At 34.9% G+C, this 23,393-nt stretch overlaps 3 protein-coding genes across 16 annotated transcripts; all 3 read left to right on the top strand.

Moving 5' to 3' along the window:
* The first annotated feature begins 3,608 nt into the window (after positions 1–3,608).
* LOC112779953 (F-box/FBD/LRR-repeat protein At4g26340) lies at positions 3,609–6,852 on the top strand. Of its 8 annotated transcripts, none has more exons than XM_025824306.3 (5): positions 3,609–3,869; positions 4,002–5,031; positions 5,158–5,307; positions 5,396–5,697; positions 6,541–6,852. In XM_025824306.3, the coding sequence occupies exons 2-4, from the start codon at positions 4,072–4,074 to the stop codon at positions 5,675–5,677; spliced, it is 1,392 nt and encodes a 463-aa protein (XP_025680091.1). In that variant the 5' UTR covers positions 3,609–3,869; positions 4,002–4,071; the 3' UTR covers positions 5,678–5,697; positions 6,541–6,852. The 8 variants fall into 8 exon arrangements, 6 of the variants coding, with proteins under 6 accessions (XP_025680091.1, XP_072083056.1, XP_025680092.1 ...); XM_072226955.1 differs by having other exon boundaries at positions 3,626–3,869; positions 4,055–5,031; XM_025824307.2 differs by having other exon boundaries at positions 3,658–3,869; positions 6,531–6,852.
* A 1,349-nt stretch (positions 6,853–8,201) lies between these two features.
* Positions 8,202–13,558, top strand: LOC112775477 (peroxisomal membrane protein PEX14). Of its 2 annotated transcripts, none has more exons than XM_025819105.2 (12): positions 8,202–8,539; positions 8,997–9,241; positions 9,376–9,415; positions 9,606–9,787; positions 9,934–10,123; positions 10,241–10,330; positions 10,762–10,823; positions 10,955–10,997; positions 11,079–11,146; positions 12,145–12,189; positions 12,412–12,480; positions 12,944–13,558. In XM_025819105.2, the coding sequence occupies exons 1-12, from the start codon at positions 8,521–8,523 to the stop codon at positions 13,385–13,387; spliced, it is 1,497 nt and encodes a 498-aa protein (XP_025674890.1). In that variant the 5' UTR covers positions 8,202–8,520; the 3' UTR covers positions 13,388–13,558. The 2 variants fall into 2 exon arrangements, with proteins under 2 accessions (XP_025674890.1, XP_025674891.1); XM_025819106.2 differs by having other exon boundaries at positions 9,618–9,787.
* Positions 13,559–15,595: 2,037 nt separating this feature from the next.
* Positions 15,596–23,134, top strand: LOC112775456 (FBD-associated F-box protein At4g10400). Of its 6 annotated transcripts, none has more exons than XR_003189568.3 (6): positions 15,708–16,053; positions 17,905–18,822; positions 18,899–19,048; positions 19,132–19,418; positions 20,818–20,917; positions 21,934–23,134. XR_003189568.3 is itself a non-coding variant. In XM_025819072.3 (5 exons), the coding sequence occupies exons 2-5, from the start codon at positions 17,914–17,916 to the stop codon at positions 20,828–20,830; spliced, it is 1,359 nt and encodes a 452-aa protein (XP_025674857.1). In that variant the 5' UTR covers positions 15,596–16,053; positions 17,905–17,913; the 3' UTR covers positions 20,831–21,034. The 6 variants fall into 6 exon arrangements, 2 of the variants coding, with proteins under 2 accessions (XP_025674857.1, XP_025674858.1); XR_011877046.1 differs by having other exon boundaries at positions 20,796–20,917; positions 21,934–22,244; XR_011877047.1 differs by lacking the exon at positions 21,934–23,134 and adding an exon at positions 21,181–21,423 and having other exon boundaries at positions 20,796–20,917.
* Positions 23,135–23,393: the final 259 nt, after the last annotated feature.

The raw sequence follows: 23,393 nt of genomic DNA on the forward strand, positions 1-23,393 counted from the left end.
GTTCTCATCACAAACATTCTCACCTCCTCAAGTAATGTGATGATGGGTTTGCTTCTGGCCTCTTTGATTCTTGCGTTGAAAACCTCACAGGCGTTGTTGCAAATGTTGTCCAGTTTTGGCCCATCGCTGAACTGGGACTTTGTCCATGACTCTCTAGGCCATTTGTTGAGATATGCCTAAGCCTCCTCGTTCACCCTCTTAATCTTGTTCATATTATTGATGAAATCTTGGAATGTTATAGATCTGGCACATTCCCAAAGCAGTCCCCTCAACTTAAGGTCCTTCCATTGTTTGTTGAAGTTCCTCCAGAGGTGCCAAACGCAAAAACGGTGGTGAACTCTTGGCATCACCTCCTGGACAGCTTGAATTAAACCCTGCAGGACATTGTTACACTATGTTTCAGAAACAAAAACTGATGTAAAAACTTTTATCGTGCCACAGAATAGTCCCTGAGTTTACATTAATGAACCTAATATAGTCCCTGACTTTCACATTTTAATACAATTTAGTCCCTTCAGTTAGGTGTAAAATGCACGATTGGTCCCTTGTGCTATTCGGATCTAACTAAACTAACAGTGCATATCAACAACCAACATCATGTATACAAAATTCAGAGGACATATATAACATACACATTTTACAACCATTATTCCCATCCAAACCACTTACATCTAGAGAATCAAATATTGTTAAAAGCACATGAAAGTTAACATTACCTTCTGCATATCAGAAATAAAGCACCATCCGTTAGTTTTGTAGTCTCCAAGATCAGCATGAAGCAGCTTCAGGAACCATCTCCAAGTGTCTGTATTCTCTATTTCAACTATAGCCCATGCAATCACGTAAATGTGATGATTGGCATCTTGTGCCACAGCAGCTAAGATCTAACCTCCAAATTGTGTCTTCAGAAATGCCCCATCAAGCCCAATCAAGGGGCGACAACCTGCCTTGAATCCCATTTTGCAACCATGCAAACAAACATACATCTTATCAAATATGACGTCTCCATTTGGTTGAGGTTCGATACATATCTGCACTGTAGATCCAGAATTCGTCTTCAGTAAAGTTTCAGCATAGTCCCTTAGTTTCGCATATTGTGCCTTCTCATCCCCGTATACTACATTCCTTGCATCTTCCAGTGCCCTTGCAATGGAATTTCTATTCAGAATAAGGTCACACTTTGTTCTGAAGTACACAGCAGCCTCGCATTGCTTGAAATTGGGGTATTTCCTTACCTTTTTCACTAATTTACTTGCAACCCAAGCCCTATTAGCAGCCCTGTTGGTGTTCTCCCTCGCACAAGTATGGTCGTCGTTGAAAGTCTTGATTTGCCAACATGAGTCATCACAGTCCCTTGAGGCATACACAACACAGGCACACTCTTTCACCTTGCACACAGCCCTGCATCTAATATTGTCATTTTTTTTTAACTTAATTCTCCTTCCCTCTTGGATAGTATACTCTCTTATAGCTTTTCTGAACTCATACTTGGTGTTGAATTTCATACCTACTTGTAGATGTAGCTCACCGAATCTTGTCCCATTTCTAAATATTGGAAATTTGTCTGACTCCTCATCAGATTGTAGCTCATCTTCAGAATTATGAGGAGTCTTCATCTCCTCTGAGTGCCAAGAATTAGCACCATCAGATTCTGCACCTGGGTCAAGTGCTTCATACACATCAACAATCCCTGGAATTTCCACAAACCCCAAGTCCACCTCTCCATCTGACACATCTTCAACCAATGCATCATCTGGTTGCATTATGTTCTCTTTTGTCTTAGCAGCAGCATGTGTAGCTCTCTTTTATGTCCTTTACTTTCTTATTTCTTGGTTTGGACATACTTGCATTATCTTCACTGCTAGAGCTATCTTCTTGTATTGGCTTAAAGGAACTATCCTCTGAACTATCATCATCACTGGAATCATCATTTATAGTTAAGTCAACATGAAGAGCTCCCTTGTCCTTATTAGCAAACCTTCTATATATTCCAACAGCCTGAGATCTTGTAATTCTCCTAGGTAAAAACTGAGGTTTGGACTTCATTTTTGCTTTGCCTTTATCTTTGCCTGTGGAGCATGCCTTGGTAGTCTCTCTCAGCTTAGTTTTCAGGCTTGGGTTGGACTTCTGATTGGGCTTCTGATTGGACTTTTTAGTCAATTTGGACCTGAAAATAGATGTTGGGTTGGGCTTTGACTTAGGCTTAGACTTTGGATTAGAATTGGGTTTCAGATTGGGTTTCTCATGAGCCTTAGCATGCATTGGATTTGGAGTTGTGTTATCATCAATGGGGTTTGGAATAGTGACATGGTTGGTCTCAGGGGGGTTGGAATAGGATTGTTTATGGGGATTGGGTTTGCATTTGGGATAGGATTCGGTTCTGTAGTTGGGTTCGAGGAGTTACCATCAGCTTCAGGACCCTCACTTGTGTTCTTCTTGCTCACCAAGTCTCCCTCACAAGTATCATCAAACCATACTACAACCTCCTTCCCTGCAATCACCTCTGGTGTGGACACCCCATGCTCAAAGTACACATCAACAACTCCATCATTATTCTGTGCAGCAAAACACATCTCTCTTAATTCACCATCAGATGTAAGAGCCCTCAGTCCACAATCTAAGCTCCTCCCAGGAGGCAGCCACCAACACTGAAGTATGTTGTCATACCCAAGCTCCTTGTAATAGTTCCTTATGAAGAACACATCCAACGTGTCCTCATCTAAATCTCCTAAGCAAGTTCTGTTATCTGGTGAGTACACTAGTATTCCATCATCATTTTTTTAAATGTTCCCCCATGATGGAACATAATATCCATCAAAGTCTCCATTTGCATTATGCAGAAAACCAAATTGAGGAACCAAACAATCAGATTCACACATGCAAAAACAAACATTGACATTCAACCACTTATAAAACACCAGAAACACCCATCAACCAACCCAACTAAAATTGTATTCAAAATAGAGCATGAAAAAAATTTTACCACTACACACAAAAATCCTAATAGATAATCAAAAAACTTTCAACTTTCATCAACCAAAATCAAATTTTCAACAAACACAGACATTGATGCTATTCTTTTTGTTGAAAAGCATTTTTTTTTCCGAGTTCAAACGTACCTTCGTGTGATCGCGATGAACTGCTTCTCCTTCCTTCACCAACAACGACCGCACAACACTATCACAGTGGCAGCGAACTCCACGGAGCCAAACGTTTTCAACCTTCAAACCCTATACAATGGCCAGCACTCAAGATTTCATGGTGCATTGTTTTGGTTTTCAGAAGACGAAGAAGAAGATGAAGTGATCATAGATCTTGGGTTATTTGGGTTTTGTTTCTAAACATACATGAAACGACGCTGTTTCATCCATCCACATTTTTAGCGCCAAGATTGCACTCCAGCGTGGCACCCAGCATGGCTTCTCAGTGCCAGGCTACTGCCGGCGGCAGTTAGTTTGTCCGGAAATGTGGCTAGGGACGACCTTGGTGCAATTTTAACAAAGTTAGAGACATAAATGGTGCAATTAGTAAGTCAGGAACTAAATTGGTCCAAACCATGAATCTCAGGGACCACTTTAGAGTTTAACTCGATCTTACAAGCAAACGTCACTCAAACCCGAATCGCTTTTTCTAAGCCAAGTCCTTTTGTTTTTTACCATTCCCTCCCAGCTGAAGCCCAATTTTTGACCCAAGTCCCCCCATAGTCATATTTTTTACGCACCAACACGGTGCCCCCTCTGCTCTCTTACTCAAAATCCAAAAAGTCTAACCCTAACCAGTAACCACCGTCTTGGCCGGCCATCTACCGCCCACCGCTCAAGATTTCACGGTAACGCACTCACAAGTCATCATCAGCTGCAACACCGTTGGTATGCCTCTTCCACAAACTAACTCTTCATTTTATTTCACGTAGATTGACTAGCATTAACACATTCACTTGAGAATGTTTATAGTTATTTAACTGAGCCATGTACTTATGCTAATATGCTGTGCATGAAAAGGTTTTCAATCCCAAACAAATCCAGCTCAATCGATTCGTTCATTGCTTCATTAGTGTCGTCAAAATTGACAATGCCGAAGCGGAAGCAAAGGAAAGTAGAAGAAGAGGACTCAACAAGAACAGGAACTCCCAAAATAGACCTAATCAGTACCTTACCGGATTCCCTGCTTTGCCACATTCTCTCGTTCCTCCCAACAAGATGTGCCATGGCCACCAGCGTCCTCGCTCGCCGGTGGCGCCACCTCTGGAAGGATCTTCTAGTCTTGGACTTGGACAATAGTAAACATAGTCCTTATTATCTGCCTGGTGGGACACATCGATTCATTGCTTTCGTCAATGCAGTTTTCGCTCAAAGCAAGGCTCCCCATGTCAAGAAGCTTCGCCTCGCTTGTGATATACCTAGAGGTGAAAAGAAAACCATCAAAACATGGATTCATACTGTTGTTGGACCCCACCTCCAAGAGCTGTATCTCGATTTATCTCTCCCTTGCAATGAGTTTGGAAATCGGGATATCAAATTGCCTGAAGAGGTATTAACCAGTGCATCACTCGAATCCCTTGTTTTGAAAGGTCATATGGTTTTGACTGTTTATGATGGATTTGTTGATTTGCCATCCCTCAAGAACCTGGAGTTAGATCTCAATTATGTGGACCCAGAGTTTGTTTTAGATGGTTGCTGGGCTCTTGAAAATCTCAAGCTCACTTTACATGAATCCTTCCCACTTAATGCGAGCGATCCTCCTGTAATCCAAATGCCTGGTTCGTTGAAGCGTTTAACCTTAATACAGGCTGATGACACCGAAGAAGATCTTAATGATATTGAGGATCTTGTGATAGACACCCCATTACTTGAATATCTAAGTATCACATTATGGGCAAGATGCTTACAGGTTTCAATTAGCAATTATCCAAACATGGTGGAAGCTCACCTTGATATTGATCAAGACAAAGAGCAGGTTGGTTGGATGCTTGAGCTTCTCAAGGCACTCCACCAAACAAAACTGTTGGACTTGAAACTTTCCACTATGGAGGTGATATTCTTATCGTTTTTCCGTTGTCCATTCAATGGATTACTCGATGTAACTTATTCCAATTTTTGGTGAATTTTAACTGTAGTTATATGTGGTGTTTATTATCTTCTTATCTTCTACACACAGTGCTTGCTTGTTGCTCCTGCTTTTGAATTGCCAGAATTTTCCCGTTTACTTAATCTAGAGCTTGAAATTCCATATTTCAACTCCGGATTTCTGATAAAGTTGCTTCATAACTGCCATATGCTTCAAGTTCTCACTCTTCATAATCGGGAGGTATGATCACTTTTCTAGTTTGGCTGTGTATCTATTTCTGTTCATTACTTGCTTGCATATTTTGAAAAGTTTTGTTTATTGTTGCTAGAAAGTTTCCACTGTGGAACCTGAGGAACCTAATTGTTGGACACTGCCGATGAAGGATCCTGATTGTGTTATATCACATCTCAAGATTTTTGAATTTAAAGGATATCAAGACTCTGCAGATGAACATGCATTTGTTGCATATCTTTTAGAGAGAGGACCTATTTTGAAGACAATGAAAATCCATGCTCATCGTAGTCTTGGCCTTAAGTATAAACATCGCATCCGCCAGGAATTATCTACCATACCAAGGAGCTCCAAAACATGCAAATTAAAAGTTACCTGAGTAGCCAACATTTACGAATGGTACAATCTCTCACCATCTCTATTCTCTCTTCGTGTTTTGCCTTAAAAATAGTATTAAATGAAAGACTGCATCTTTGGTCCAATTTATGTGTCAATATCACTTGTGTTCCTCAAATATTTGTTGAAGCTTTTGATTACTTTTTATAAGGATTAATTTGTCTGGTCTGATTCCTTGGGCATGGAAAAATGAGCTCTTCAAATGATTGCTGGGGTTTGGTTTGGTGGTTTTGGAATTGGCTTGTACTTTCTTACTTTATGTCAATAAAATATCTTTGACTTGTTTGATGTTTGTTTCACAAAACATACAGGCCGTTTTATATGAATATATTAGCAATGTAGTAACATGGTTTATTGTTTATTAATCGTGAGTATTTTATCCCCAAAGTTATGTTATCCACTATTCCACTGAATTATACTTTTGCCCTTTGATATATACTCTGCTGTTTAATTAATTTATTTAGTTTTAACACGTAGAGCTTTATAAATTGTTTCGATGTAAACAGTTATTCAAACTCTAAATGTCATGGTTTGTAATAAACGGTTTCTCTAACTCGGAATTGACTTTAGGTAACTCTATTGAAGAATTTCATAGCACAATATTGCAGCCTATATTATTATGCATTTGCCAGTTTTGTTTTAGTCTTGCCTATATCATCATGCCCATGGTGCAGTCCTTTTTAGCATTACTAGAAATTTATCTCGGTGCCTGGTTTGCAATGCAACATGTCTATGGTCAAAATATTATTGTTTAGTTAATCATAAGCTTTTAATTTCAATAGAAATGACATTCAAGAGGCAATAATTATTGTTTAATCTAACTTTTCGGTGGTGAGAATATTGAAGATCAGGTACACAAGCTTCCCTCCTCTTTTGGTTCGGGAAGGGTGGATGCATCAACCTTTCCCCTACAATGCTCAAATCACCATATGTATTTAACACTTTTGAGTAGATGACAGCTTCCTTGCCTTGTAGTAATGTGTAACTAACTATTGCTATAATGGACAATTGGAAATAGATGTAATGGGATTAGAGGAACTTCCACCATATGTTTTGATACATATGAATGATATGATGTATAGTATTAATGCATGCTTCAAAACTATGATTATCCATGTCATATAACTTAAGCCAAAGTTTGTTGGAACTTCGTTTAAATAGTTGTCATTCATCAATGCTATTAGTTTTTTTTTTTTTTTTTTTTTTTTTTTTTGGTGTCAAGACAAACAAAGGAAAACCAAAGCAAAAACACCTATCCTAAATCAATGCTATTAGTTTGGTTAACATATATTCAACTTTGTTTATTTTCTTGCGTGATCTGCATTCTCTCTCTTTGGTTGAGTTTGCTCTCTTATTTTATTCCTTTTATTTTTTTCCGCGTGTGCTTAATTACATTTCATTTTTACCTCCCTTTTTTTGGGGGTTAAGAATTTTCTGTTTCCTTCATAATTAGCTTTATCTAATTTATATGTGAATAACATTGCAAAATTGTTTTGGCTTTTTTTTCGCCGAATGAGATTTAAATCTAAGAATTTATACATATTAGTATATTACTCAATTTTTCACTATTAGACTATTTCAAGTGGACTTACAAAATCAAATTTACCACACTCAAATAATGTATCATTAATTACTAATGTTTGTAACGATCAATTGGAGTCAATATTTCACAAGTGGTGTGTGTATTCGAGAGGGAATTAAAAATTGATTTACATGGAATAGTGATTTAATTAATTTGAAGAACTTTGTAATTTTACTCAACTTTTATTCGCATTTCTGTAATATAAGAGTTTTTAATCAGTCTTTTATAGCGTCCAAATTTACTTAAAGTGCGTGCCATTTTTCTTCTGGCATCACAAAACGCCAAGTTAAATGGAAACCAACATACACAATAGTACAATACATATTTTTTGGTGATTATATACAATATATTTTAATCATGATACATGTATACTTAAAATTAGTCACTAATTAATTACTGTATATAAAAACATATATCTAACATTTCATAAAAAGTTTTATTATACTATTGTAAACATATTTAGTTATTTTATTATAGTAAATTTGGTTATTTTAATAGTTAATTATTTAATTAAAAAATATGTAAATCAATATATATAAATATATAAGTATATAATAACTGATTTCATGGTTAATTTATGATGTGTATATAATATTTTTATATATTTTATTTTTTATAGATATTAAAAAATAATTATAAAAGACAAGCATCATAGATTTATATATTTTTATATGTTTTGCTTTAAATATTTTTAATATATATTTTATATTTTAATATTATTTTATATGAATAATTGATTTTTTATGTTAATAAAATATGATAATGCTAGCCAAGAAGCAATCGCTCAAATGACATAGTCTCTCCATACTCAATTAAGAGGTTGCAGTTCGAATCTCCATATCTTCCGTAAAAAAAAAAAAGATAATGCTAGTTTTTTAAGTCTCTTTCTATACATGCACAATAATCCAATATACAATAGATTCCTAAATTAATCAGCCGCAAAGAAGAAATTGAAATTAAAAAAAAAAAATTATCTTATCATGAAACGATATGATGTACCCATTTTACCCTTGTTGTTTTCGGTCTTAGCTTGATAGCTTCCCTAGCCATTCTTGCAAATTCTCGGTGGAGTTGTCACTGTTGAATGTTGAAGCTACTCTTTGATCTTCACCGAGTCTGAAACACACTCATCAATCATCAAAGGTATACACATATACGAGCTTTGAGCTGAGATGATCCAATCCCAAATTCAGATCCATCACTTCTCCCTCTAAACTCAAACTACCAATTTCGCAAACAAAACCATGCCTCCTCAAAACACAGGTTCCAATTTATCCTCTTTTCCCCATTTTTCTTTCAGTAATTAGTCTATTTTTACTTTTGCACTTGATCGAACTAATAATAGTTATGTATGTAAATAACTCTCTGCTTTCTAAGATTTTTGGGAATTAACACATGATTTATATAAGTTTATGATGAGATTTTGTGAGAATGGAACGTTTTACATATTATAACTTGCTATGACATGTTTAACTTACATAATTAAGCGGTTACTAAAGGATACGGTGGTTTGATTTCTGCCTCAAACTTTGATTATTGTTATTAATAATCATTATTAAATGCTTTGAATAGTTATTTCTGTTGCTTTTGATATTTATTGCACTAATATTTTTATTATTGATCGGAATTGGCTACCAGAGTGTCGTGTCTAAGTTGCTGGTTATATTGTTTTGGTCATAGTGAAATTTATTCATATAGTTCATTTTTGTTGGAGGTGTAGGTGCTGAATTCGGGAAGCTAACAAATGTGGATCAGCAAGACGCTGGGGAAGATGCTTCTAAGCAGAGTTCGAAGGCGTCGGTCTTTGTGAACACCGAACCAATGCGGGAGGAGCAAGTTCAGAATGCAGTGAAGTTTCTTTCGCACCCGAAAGTTAGAGGCTCCCCCGTCATATACCGTCGAAATTTCCTTGAGAAGAAGGGGCTCACAAAGGAGGAGATAGATGAGGCCTTTCGCCGTGTGCCTGTAAACTTCTTGTTTGATTGGTTTTTCATTTTCTAGATGCTCTATTGCTTGTTCATATTCAGTCAACCAGTTTGTTTGTTGTCACTTTCTTTTGTGTTAATCTGCTTTGATCCTCACCTGCATTAAAAAAACAGGATTCACAGCCGAGCGAGCAGACCGCTGGTGCAAATCAAGGTAAAATATCTAATGTTGAAGTTGCAGTTGTAGTTTGGTGTTATTGTATTCCTTTTCACATTTCCACTGAGTTACGGTTGTGTAATTCTCCATTTTTGTTAGTCTGTTAAAAAAGAACCCAATTTCTTCTTTCATTTTCGTGTATACTTTGGTTACTGTAATAGTATTACTCACCAATATGCAATTGAAGCCAACACACCAGATATTCAGCGTCCGGCACAATCACAAGCTTTGCAGCCAGGTGTATCTGGTTCCGCTGGTGTTACTACTTTGTCGAGAACTTCCTCACGCTACTCTTTTCACTGGTCCCATGCCCTTGTTGCAGTTGGGTTTCTGGTTGTTTCAGGCGCTGGAACAGCTATCTTAATTAAGGTATTTTCACTAACCTCTCTGCATGGTTTTATCATAACAAGCATCGTAATGGATGGAAGCATATTATCTCTTCTAGTATCTAAATTCATGCTCTTTGCATTTGGTTTGACCTGCACTGAACTCTGAATGCATGCCCCATGTTTTAGAAGTCCATCCTTCCGCGTTTGAAATCTTGGATTCGGAAGATCGTCTTAGAGGAAGAATACAACCAATTAGAGAGCACAGATTCAAAACCGACCGTGGTGGAAGAAGCTTCAAAAGCTGCAAAAGCAGCTGCAGCTGCAGCCGTGGAGTTGGCAAAAGCAAACCAAGAAATTCTGACTTGTAGAAACGAAGGTGGCTTAATATAACAAAATTTGATGCTGTAAAAATATTGTCTACTTCCACTTTCCTTGGCATCTTACTGTTGCCAATAATGAATGTATTTGCTTGATCCGATTTTATTCATTGCAGAGAAGAGATACTTTTTGGATGCTGTTAGCCTTTTGAATCAGCAAATGCAGGAGATGAAGTTAATGACTAATGAAATAAGAAGATTGGAAGGTAATTTGGAAATTTTATATAGTAGGCTTGGACAAAGAATTTCCAATTCTATGAATTCTGAAGGCATTTGCATATTTTTGTTCAGAATACATGTGGTTGGGTCATTGGTGAAATTGTGTGAATATATTCTCTGCTAGAGTGCAACTTTGCATGTATGGTACTGATGATTTGGCTTATGGATGATAAACAAGAGAATTAATGAATCATATGGTACTAGGACATTAGTATTTAAACTGGACTCCATGGCTGTATCAGGAAGTTCATTTTTTCGCTTCTTGAAAATGATGGTGGCTTTGCATGTCAGAAATTCTATCACAGCTAGAGAAAAGATTTATACTAGTACTCAAAATTTCTTTTCAAAAGATTTTTACTAGTACAGTATTTCTAATTGGATGCCTTGTGTTTATGCCAAATTGGTGGACTTAAAATAGCATCCAGTGGAGCCTCTTACTCAAGGCGAGAAGATTACCAAGTCAATCAAACTAGCTCAAAGGTCAGATATAAATATACATGTTAGGGAATCTTCAACTTCTTTAAAGAATTCTGGCATACCTTTTTATCTGATCCCATTTGATTTTTTAGAATATTTTTTTTTGACAACTGTAATTTCTGTATTGTGTGCAGCCGTTCATTGTAAATGGGAAGCGGGATTATGGCCTACATTCAGGTTGTTATACATCAATTATGTCTTAAATAAATCAATGTGGTTTTATAAATGCTTACCTATGACTAGAATGTCAATGTGCAGTGACATCTTCATCCCAACCTGCTTCTGTTGAACCATCTAGTGCTCCCCATCCAAAGTCATATATGGAGGTAAGTCACTGTCTTGTTTTCTTATTATCTCTTTCCTTCTCTTTTCCTTTTGTTGTTTGGAACTTGGAAGTGCTATGGTTGATACTGGATTGGCATAAAATACAGGCTTTGACTGAGGGACCATTATTCTTATGAAGTGATTGTCAATCCACTGTTCTTTAGTATATATTTATATTTATTATTATTATTATTATTATTATTATTATTATTATTGAAAACATTATTAGAACATGAAAGTTATTATAAAGAGAGGCAAATAGTAAACAAAAACTGATTGGGATGTTATAGGAATATAAAATTTGACACCAAAAAAAGCAGTTACATGTTGAGCCCTTTTTACTAATTGTTAGATTATCATTTGAAATTATAGTTTATTTATGGCCAATTTCTCTGAGTTGTGCTTCTGAAAGTGCCAGAGACAACACATGTGAATTGGTGTTCATGATTGAATTTCCAACTAGTAATGTGAAAATGTGTGCATAGGGATTTTCAACTCGCAAAGCGAAATAGTGATTTTAGTCTGTTATTTCGTTTTTTCCTTAGTTGGTTGTTGGTACTGATGATAACATGCTTGAGTGCCAGATGCAGTGTTCATGCCGCTTATTCATGCCATCCCCTTTCAATATTGAACAAATTGTCTTCTAAAATATGCAATGTGAGATCCTGGAGTATTGTTTATTTTGTTTGGTTCATTCAAACACAGGACATGGATCTCAAGTGAGACTTGTAGAAGACTACTGTTAGGCTATGGGCTCAACCACTAATTCTTTCATTCAGTTACTTTTAGAGTTTTAGTATTCTTATTAATCCTATTAAATGGGTTTTAACTATAAATGGGCTGACACATACGATCTATTGATAGAACAATATGGTATCATTTGATCCATATATCTGACCCCATCTAGCTGAATAGGCTTTGTTGTAATTTATAATTATAATTATGACGATGATGCTGACTATGATTATAATGATTTTTCTTTTCTTTTTTTTTTTGGCAGATAATGGCTATGATCCAGAGAGGGGAGAAGCCTTCTAACATCAGGGTAAACCTTTGTTCTTTTTCTTCTTAATAATTGCATTTGCACATCTAACCATAGACTTTTTGTGGACCAATTAGTTTCATAGGATAGACTATTGGTTGAAGTGAAAGGAGTAGTCATTGCTGAGTAAAATATTGTGATGTGCAAATGATATTACTATTTTATATTTTACTTACCAATTTTGTGTGGTTGGTGCTAGTTATATGATACGAGGTTTTGATGCAGGATATCGATGATTCACCCCCCAACCCAAATCAGCAACCTTCAAATCCTCGCTTAGCACCAAGAGCAAAGGTTTATTTAAAATGCCTCTTTTTCTCTGTATTTCCCACTTTATATTATATTGCTCAAGTCTTGTATTTTCAATTAGATTCATTATTGAAGAGTTTTTGTTAGAGTCGTCTCCCAAATTATTCCTTCTAGGTTTTTTAAACTCTGATTGTGACCATCTATGTGAGCTTAACATGACATCACTTGACAATTATTGTCTGCTGTGTTTTATTTATTTATTTTGAGTTAATCATTTGTATGTTAAATTACATGTTAGGACCCAGGTAAATAGGAGTTTTTTTTTTTTTTTTTAATGTGAGAGGTATATTGAGCTGATTTTTTACTGAGTTGGCTTCTAAGTAACCAATACAAGTGATACAATACTCACTTTGAACATTTTTGGTAAAAGTGCAATTTATGTAGAAAATACAATTTTTGGTATTATTGCATATGAATCTGATAATTTTCTTTAACTTCTCCTTGCTAGCCTTGGGAAGTTGGTCAAGTTCAACACAACTCTACCCCAGTATTTCAGTCTCAAGTAAATGGCAAGGACTTGAATTCCAGTGTCCTAGATAATAGTGACAATGCTGTACCTCGGTGGCAAGCGAAAAATGCCAGAATCAGAGAGATTGATAATGGAGTTGAGAATAATGGATATAACGCTGCATCCAGTCAGCAGCCAATCAAACGTACGTGGGTTCCCCCTCAGCCACCTCCGGTGGTTATGTCAGAGGCTGCGGAAGCAATCAGACGCCCAAAGCCACTAGTACAGAAGGAACAAATACTGGATGATCAGTCAGTACACCATTCTTCAGATATCTCTGATAAGGTGATGGAATCTTCAGAACTATCCAAATCCGAAGGACAAATGGAAGGTAGTAGTACCAATGCAGTTCTTGGCTCTGCTGAGATATTGGAAGAGTCATGAAGTGGATTAGGTATAAAAAATGAAGGCAAAATTCATAGTTATCTTGGTCCATCTCAACCATTATATGTAGTTGGGAATACAATTTGAACTAAGGTTTGGTCTTGTATGATAGCTACGTAGTCTGTTATTACTCTTGATTTTCAATGAACAGATTCCGAAGCATTTTAGTCATCCAGTGGTATTAATTAGTAATGGGTGATTTTTATATGAAGTTGCTAGATGAGAATGGTTAGATATTTCGACAGTTCTCCATTAGCAATTTTACATGAAGGCAACTAACTGCATATAAGTTTTCACTTTAGTAATTACTAATTAGATAGTGCTTACTGGTTAAAGCCATCACGTTGGATGTTTCCCACATTTCAACATGTACTATAACTCTATTTTAGCAAAATTCTTGGGAGGACTTTCTTAATTTAGGCATGCAAACAAGTTTAATAAGCATATTTTAAAAATATTCCATTTTAAAAGTATAATAATAGAAAATTTTTAAACTTTTATATATTCAATTCATTAGAAACTTAAAAACATGATTTTTGCATTAATTTTTAGTAAAAAATTTTTTTTAGGGTGCTTCTAAAATGTAATCTTAGAATAGATGAAAATGTATTTTTAAGACATATTAGTAAGATTCTTATATAAATTATATCGATAGAAAATGGAAGAATGTAAAAATGTCACTAAAAATACAAAGTTAAAGTTAAAGTTTCAAAATTTTAGATGATTTTATGGCAAATTTTAATTTTAATTTTACTTTTCTTTTAAGTTTTTGTAGTGAAGTTATAAATTGTATTCTAAAATTAAATGGGAAAATATCATTAAAGTTGTCTGATGAAGTTATAGATATAATTTGACACTAATTTTCAAATCACAACCCCAATTGAATCCTATCCTATGAAGCACGGATTCTTCTATGGTGCCAGCGTATCGTGTCGGACACGAATCCGACACCGATACTCGACGGATACTTCAAACGAGCGTATCGATGGCGTGTCTTCTTACGGTGCAAAATTTTGGTGAAACTGTAACGAATCCGAACGAGTCCGACCCGATTTTGTGGTTTTATGGCCCAAGTAACCGATTTTTTTAATTTTTAAATATTTTAAAATCAAAACAAATCAAAATTTAAATTTAAAAATAAAATAATTAATAGAAGCAGAGTTGATGACAACAGTCCAAATCTGAGTGAGGTTTCGTATTTATCTTTAGATGAACCAAACATAGAAGCTGTGGTATTTGTGGATGATGGACTTGGAGGAAAAGAAATTGATACATTTTTTGTTAACGAGATGACAAGAGTAGATTAAAATTTTTTATTTTTTTTAATAATTGCATAATTTTTAGTCTTTTTTATGCAACTATATTTCCTCTTATATTTACAATATGATATTTTATTAATTTGATATATTATTTAAATTTTAATTCACAACGTATCCTAAACGTGTCGTATCCAATTTTTTATAAAAAGAACGTGTCGACGTATCCGTGTCGTGTCGTATCCGTATCGCGTGTCGTATCGGTGCTTCCTAGATCCTATCCTCCACAGTCCGCGCTTTTTTTTTTTCGTTCCCGCTATAAATGACGATAGTAAGGTTGATATATATATAAAAAATGTGATTCGAATAAGGCCGTTTAGATAGGTTCATAAGTGATTTTTTTTAACTTTTAACTTATAAAAATGTATAGTATTAATATTTGGTACAATTTTTAAAACAAAATTACAACTTTTTAAAAAGCTATTTTGGTGTTTAAGGAGAAGTTAAAAAAAATGACTTCTCTCATAATAAAAAACTTTTTATCATTTTTCTTTTAAAATAAGTACTTTTAGAACTAAAAAACTAAACACAAAATAACTTATTTATAAGCTACTTTTAATATAAGCATTTATTGTTTAAGCTATTTTTTCAAAAATAACTTAATTAAGTTGTTTACCCAAACTGAATCTAAGTGTTGAATTAAGAATTTTTCACTCAAATAAAAAGTTTTAATCACTAAGTTAAGACTTTAAATTAAAAATTTAACACTTCTATTTATAAGTCAAATCGATATATACATATTAAATTATAATTCTAAATATCATCAGAATATAAAATTATTGAATATTATATTTTTTATAAACCGCAGGTAAAATTAAATACGAGCAGGTTAAAAATGAATAGAATTAGAGTTAACATTTTATAAACTCCCAGTAGAATATGATTGAATTTTAACAAAAGCATTAACCTACAGACTAGGCTGGTTCGACCGAAAACCCAATCATTAAGCCGAACCGAGCCACTAATTGGATCATCCAAGTATCCGACCCGGTGAAAATCGGGTCGAGTGGCGGCTTTTCGCCACCCCCCCCCCCCGGGGCTTCTGGTTGCCATAAACCCTAATCCATCCCACAGGCCTCAAAGTCTCTCTTCTCTCTCAGACTCCCAGTCTCTCGTCTCGTTCTCGTCACTGTCTCCCTCACCATCGAGCTCTCTCAGTCTCACCCGTCGTCGCGGCCAGTGTCGTCACCGTCTCGCACTCAGTCGCTGCCTTCGGTGCGCTCGCTTCGCCGGCGGCAGAAGCAGACCGAACCAGCATCTGATCCCTCGGGTGGTGGTGGTCGTCGTCTTTTTATTCGCCCGGCAGTTCAGTGGGTCAGCTTCCTTCACCGTTAATTGGTCCCTGGGCAGGTGAGCTTCCTTCGGCCCTGTTCTTTGTTTTTGAATTTTATCATAGTTGAGTTTGTTGAAAATTATGAATGAGCTGAATTTGTTGCTGTAAGTTGAATTTGTTGCTGAATATAATCAATATATCTCTGAACATTGCATTTTGTTGCTGGAAAACATGTTGAATTGATGAAGCATTTTATTGCTTTTAAATTGTTGCTGTAAGTTGAATTGTTGCTGAATATCACTTATCTAAATCTTTTATTGATGTAATTTTGTTTTTCTTTTGTTAGAATTTTAAAAATGTCTTCCTCACAAACACCATTATCAGAAAATCCACCATCTCAAGAACAAGCTCATCAACTCCTGATGTTCAACTAAAAGAGAGTTTATAGTAATAGATGAAAGATTGATCCTGCTTGGGTATCGTAAACAAATTGTTAAAAAATAAGAGAAAATCACTATGATATGCATATACTGTGACAAATCTGTTAGGGAAGGTGGAATTAATTGATTTAAGATAATGATGGACCCAGTAACAATGCTATGGAAGATATAGATCCAAATCAAAATGACGAAAATGTTGGTCAAGCTTCAAATTTGTCTTAAGAAGATATAGATGCTGACTTTGAGATCACTTCTTGGATTTGATTTACTAATTGTGTTATCTTTCACTTGCTTTTGTTCATTTAAATTAAGAAAGTATTTTGTACTAGTGATTAGTTTATTATCACTTTTTGCATCGTTAGTTGTGTCTAAAAATTGATACTTATTATTATTAATATGTTTGTGAAAACATGTATTTTAATTTTTGTTTTTAATTTTATTTTTATAATTTTATATTTTTATTTAATTATGATCGGGTCAACGCGTGACCCACCAGTTGAATCAGTGACTCGGTGATCTGGTCGTATGAGACCAGGTTGATTACCGATTCGTTTTGATAACTATGAGGTTAAGGTTGGGTCTAAACCCTAACCTACCCTATCTATTGGCACCCCTACATCAAGGGGAGATTCCTGGTACTACTTACCTTCCCCAATGCCTTGCACTTTTGTTTTCCTTTAACCCTAATAATGTTAGCTTATTACATATTCTCGTTGTTCTTATATTTTCCCTAATTTTTATTATTGCGTTGAAGGCTCAATTATTATTACTTTAGGTGGGAACGGTAACATATGAAAATGCTAACAATGCAGTGAATGCACACACTTAGTATGATCTGTGATGACAAAATTCAGATACCAGTGATTCACTCAGAATAAAAAAATGATAGTAATGTCATCCTTTTCATATTGGTAAACTAAAAACTTGAGGGTAAAGAATCCCTTTCACACCTAAGTATTAACCAATGGTAGAAAAAGGCAAATTGGGAATAACGCGACACATTGAAAGTTTGAAACACACACTCACTGGCACACTGACCATTTCAGCATGCCTGCAACCAAATTCGGTGTTATAATGTTCAAAGAAAGGCGTTGTTGAGCTATAACGAGTGGAATGAACGTCATCCTATTGGTGGTTGATGGCAATGCCAGAGAGGCGATGAGATGGATTTCTTTTGTATTCAGCTATGTTATGTATGTCTGTTTTGCTCCACTTTAATGTGTTGAGCTTGTTTTATTTCAAAAAAAAAATGTTGTTACTTTCTGCCCCTTGGCTCATTTCCCAGGCTTCTCATTCATAATAATATTACACATATATAGCTCTTTTTACTTCCATTTGGACAATAATCCTTTTCATATTCCCATTATATATATTATAGATTATAGAAGTACAGAACATGTTAGCTTATTATATACCGTCATTGTTCTTAATTTTTACTCTTGATATTCTTCACTCATTCTTGTTCTTTGCATATCATTCACCCTCAAGTTGGGAGAAATGGCTGAAACATCAACAGCATCAAAAAGAAGCATGGGCACAGACATAATCAGCAGCCTACCAAACTCGTTGTTGTGCCACATCCTCTCATTCCTCCCAACCTTATATGCGGTGCGCACCAGCATCTTGTCTCGACAATGGCGCCATCTCTGGAAGGATCTCCAAGTCTTTGATTTTGATGATACCGAACTCAATTGGAGCAATGAGAGATTCGCGTTGTTTATCGATGCAGTTCTATCCCAGCTCAGGTTTCCCCACATACGAAATCTCAGCCTCTCATGTCAGAGAGGCTTAGATAACAACAAAGTGATTGACAATGCCATTGACAATGCCATTGGAAGGTGGATACGTGCTGCTGTGGGGCCCTGCCTTCAAGAAATGATTCTCTATTCTAGTTACGGGGAATTCTATCCAGACTATTTTGATGGAATATTCACATGTGCTTCGCTTGTGTCCCTCACCCTGGGGGGTAATCTTGTTCTCGATGTTATACCTTGGGTTTATTTGCCTCTACTCAAGGATTTAACACTCTTGCTAGGAGTCTCTGTTGAACACGACTTCATATCTGGCTGCCCTGCTCTTGAAAATCTTTACATCGATTATTATGGAAGCCTTTACCCTGAGATACACTTTCTCTCCACCTCTTTGAAGAGGCTAAGTTTATTCGAGGTAAGAGAGTTTGATGATCCCATAATCAGTGAGATTCAAATAGACACCCCGAATCTTGAATACCTCCGTATATTCCTTGCGGGATCATGTGTAACGAGTTTGGTTATCAGTGATTTTCCCAAGATAATGGAAGCTTGTTTGGAGATTGCTCCCTTGGATGAGCATGTTGCTTGGCTACCCAAACTTATCCAGGCACTCTCCAAGACAAAGATTTTGGATTTTGGATGGTGGACCACCGAGGTAATATGCTTATCAGTGTCACAATCCATTGCTCATATTCCAAGTTTCAAATGGTTTTGTATTATCTTTCATACAGTGCTTGGTTGAAGCTCCGAATTTACACTTACCAGAATTTAGCTGCTTACATGAACTGAGCATCTGTTATTCAAATTTCAATTCTGGAGTCCTAATAAAACTGCTTTGCTGCTGCCCTAAGCTTCAACTACTCGGAATTGATATCAATGGGGTATAAACATTTACATAGTTCCACCATTTTCTATTTGTTATTAATTTCCTGCATCCTTTGACAATTTTTTCCCGTGTTGTCAGGTACAATATTTTCGTGACCAAACTCCCCAGAGCAGTTGGACACAGCCAGCCAGTGTACCTAGTTGTGTTATGTCACACTTGAACATTTTTGAATTTAGAAGCTACTCAGACTCATCAGAGGAGCGCGAATTTTTGGCATATATCTTGCAAAATGCACTTGTTTTAAAGAGACTCATAATTTACGCTAAAATTGGTTCATTTGAAAAGGAGGAGCATATCCTTAGCGAAATATCTGTCTTACCGAGGGGCTCTAGCATATGCCAAGTTGAAGCACGTATCTTAACTAGGTATGAATTCTCATCTGCTCTGTGGTTGACCATATCAATGCTATGTCGAGTAATATAAATTTGAGTTTTTCTTATGAGGCATGTTTGAAAAATTTAGTATGAAAATTGTGAAACGTGAACCAGGGTCAATTTTATTTGCAAAAAATTAGTTAATGTTTTGGGTGAAATTAGAGAAAAGGAACATCTTGTGGAGAGAATCATCTGTTATACTGCTGTTTTATATAAGGTGTACTAGCATATATTTTATTACTGCTTCCTCATTTTGTGTTTGGTGCCTTGTTGAATCACTCATGTTTTCAATTGTGTCTGCACTTTTATCTAATGCGGTAGAATTTTCTTGAATTAGTTATTTTCTGATATTATATAAAATTGGGATAAGGCCTTATTGTTTTGGAAATTTTTTTTTAATATTGGGTTCAGAATTCAGATGGGTGTTATCTTCCAAAGTGACTCATTATGTGTGTTGTACCCAACTGTGAGGGTGCTGCAACTTTTTTTTAAATTCGTTAAAATATCACAATTTTAAAAAAAAAAAATTAAAACAAAAACAGCAATGTCGTTTTCTATTTTAATAATTTTTAAAATTTTAAAAATATATTTTTTAATGAAAACGTCAATGATGTTTTCTTTTAAATTAATTTATAAAATTTTTTAGATTTGTGTCTTCTGAAAAGTTAAAAAAAAAAAAAATTATAGTAGAGTAAAACTTTCCTGAAACCAAATAACCTAGTGTAACACACATCTTTGACCAATATTAAAAAAAATTAGCCTAATTATATACATAAAATTCTAAAAAATACAGTTCTTTCTTTTTTAATTAAGTTACCTTTAGAATACCAATAATGCTTTTCCATGTGCTGCTTTTAATCTAAAATCCTAGAAAAAAATTGATTTAAAATGTTATAATGTTATTATATTGGCACAACACTTTATTTTTGTATGATAAACATACACAAAATCCAATTTTAACAGAGCTGTACTTGTTAGGATTTTATGTACATAATTACACATTTTTTTTATTATATATATATGTGTGTGTGATTGTGATAGTGCTGATATTACGTGAGATATATGCAATCCTTGCTTCACATGAATTAAGACATGAATATTTGGTAAAATTTTATTGATAATGCAAATATGTATAAATCGTGAATCAATAATGTAAATTGGAATTATACATGTTGATGACATGCAAAATTAAATTTTAAATCATGGTCAAAAGTGCTTAAACGGAACCCTATTTCTTGCTATAGGACTGTTCAACCTGTACCATTTGCATTATGAATCACAAAGATGGTATAAATATTGTTCTGTAATCGTTTTTCTTTAATCTGTCTTTTTACATTTAAGTTGTTTTTTGGTCCTCTGGCTATAAAGGAGATGATTCTTATTGCTACAGCATGGAAGTGTAAACGTGGAAGGGTGGATTATGTGAAGTACAAGAAGACTTGACATTGTGCTTTTGTTCTATGCAACTTTTAATTTAAGTAACATAAACGGTAAGTTGTTGATGGTATTTTTAAACCCCTTTCTCCATGAAAGCATTTTCCTTTTTGAAAGTTGCAGTTTAAACACTCTTTTATGTTCTGATCTATCTTAAATTTGGGATTTGATTTTGTTGTGTTTCTTAGTAACTGTTATTCTAGTCTCTTCTGGTTTGATATTTGCATTGTTAGAGCACTTCTTAACTACGGAAAAAATGATGGGTAGAGAAATTCAGAAATCACAGGGCATGAATCACACCCTTTTTTTTTTTGGTCAGGAATCACACCCTTATTTGATAGTGGTGGAGTGTCGGTCTCAAGTAAACAAAAAGAATGGATTCAATCGATATGGATATTTGTATAAATTGACCAAGTTAAGATTTAATTAGTTACTAATCTAATCGTTTTAAAATGAAGGCATGCAGTGTAAATTGATTAACCTGGACAGAAAGAGATTTAGGCTCTTGATGTTGTCTTTTCTATCTTTGCAATGAGCTTATATACACAACATATCCTTCCAACATCATGCCCATGATGAACCAAATCCGTATCATCAACTGCAATTTTTCTAGGAATCTTTTCCAGTACCACCGGTAAAATTTTCTCGGCCACACTTTCAGATGTATAGCAATATAGCGTGAGTTTTTACTTTTTCCAATTTGTTGCTGGTTTAAAAACATATCGAGTAAATATCTAAAATAGTCTCTGAAATTCAAATTGCATTCAATTTAGTCCTTGACTTTTAAAAATGATCAATTAAATTTCTGAAATTCGAAAAAGTGCATCTCCGTTAATCCCTCGTAGAAGTGTCGTCTAAACAATGAAGTGGAGCGTGAACTGTCATGTGGGCATTCCAGCTGTATGCTGATGTGTACCAAGCTTGAATTTAATTTAAATTAGAACCTGAAGTTACCTAATAATACCTAAATTAGTCCATTTTCAATTATAAAACCCTAATTCCTAAATTATTCTCTTCTCTTCTTCGATCTCTTTGTTGTCTTCTTTTCTTCGACCTCTCTGCTATCTTTCAGTTCATCTTATTTTCTCGTCTGCATGAGTGATGATGGGTGGTGAGAGAGAAGCCAAAGTAGCTCAAGTAGGAACAATTCTGCAGGGAAACTTTATGGTAGCAAAGGAATATGCAATAGGGGAGGTAAGAATGTCATTTTCTGTAATTGCGGGCTTCGGATGGTAATGAAGTACTCAACGACGACAGAGAATCTTAGTAGACTATTTTATGGTTGTCTAAATTATGAGGTAAGGTTATGACTCTAAAGAAAATGTTAACATGGTTTCACTTTTAGTTTAAATTCACTTGCGTTTTTTGCTTTGCAGTATGAAATTCATTGTAATTTTTTCTCTTGGATTAATGGAGGTGAAGAATCAGTTTGTGCAACACCCATTTCACAAGAAATTTTATACGAGTTCAATTGAAGGATGACAAACTTAGAAAGTGATGTTAAAACCTTGAAGATGATGATAATGATTACCTTCTTAAAAGTGAAAATATATTTTAGCTTAATGAACGAACATACAAGGGTATATATAATTTAAATACGTGTTGAACTTAAAATTAATCCAACCACATTAATCATACTATTATCACCTCTTCCAAATATGCTGACATAGTGGTCCTAGCTTCACCAAATTAATCACATTTGACTCGTAAGCAACTAAAACCAACTACTTTTTTTTGTCTATTCAATAACAGCATTCCTAGTACCTACACCAAGATACAAGTATGAGAAGCAACAAATTAGATTTGCATCAACTTCAACTCATCCTATTTTCGCAAATTCTCTCCATAATGCCATACTTCTTCCATCCAGTTACGCAGCAACTAAACCAAAAGATTGTGACATCAAAGCATAGCTTTTCCTAGGTATCAAACTTGCAATTAAAATAGTTTTTAGATAGGTGTATTGAGATTGTTGTTCAGGATGAATATGAATCAGAAGATAAAACAAAAAAGTCGAAGAAGAGAAGAAGACAACAGAGAGATCGAAGAAGAGAAGACAATAATTTGGAGATTAGAGTTTTATAATTGAAAATTGACTAATTTGGATATTATTAAGTAATTTCATGTACCAATTTGAATCAAATTCAAGTTTGGTACACACCAGCATATAGTTGTAGGCATTCCACGCCCCACATCATCAACGTTTAGACGGCACTTCTGCTAACGGATATACACTTTTTCGAATTTCAAATATTTAATGGTCATTTTTAAAAGTCGAGGAATAAATTGAATAGCGATTTGAAATTTAGGGACCATTTTAGGTATTTACTCAAAATATATTAGTGAGACGCCTTGATATTTGTAATCGTTAAACGATTCAGTCAAATATATCAAGTCATCTAACGATTTATAATATTATTTTCGCACAAAAATATCTTTATAGAAGTAGCTACCTAAAAACATTAGCAACATTCATAAATAAGTATTGTCATGGAAAATTTTGAAATTGACAATAAGAATTTAAGAATATAA

This window comes from Arachis hypogaea, chromosome 19, assembly GCF_003086295.3.
Source record: "Arachis hypogaea cultivar Tifrunner chromosome 19, arahy.Tifrunner.gnm2.J5K5, whole genome shotgun sequence".
Taxonomy (NCBI): domain Eukaryota; kingdom Viridiplantae; phylum Streptophyta; class Magnoliopsida; order Fabales; family Fabaceae; genus Arachis; species Arachis hypogaea.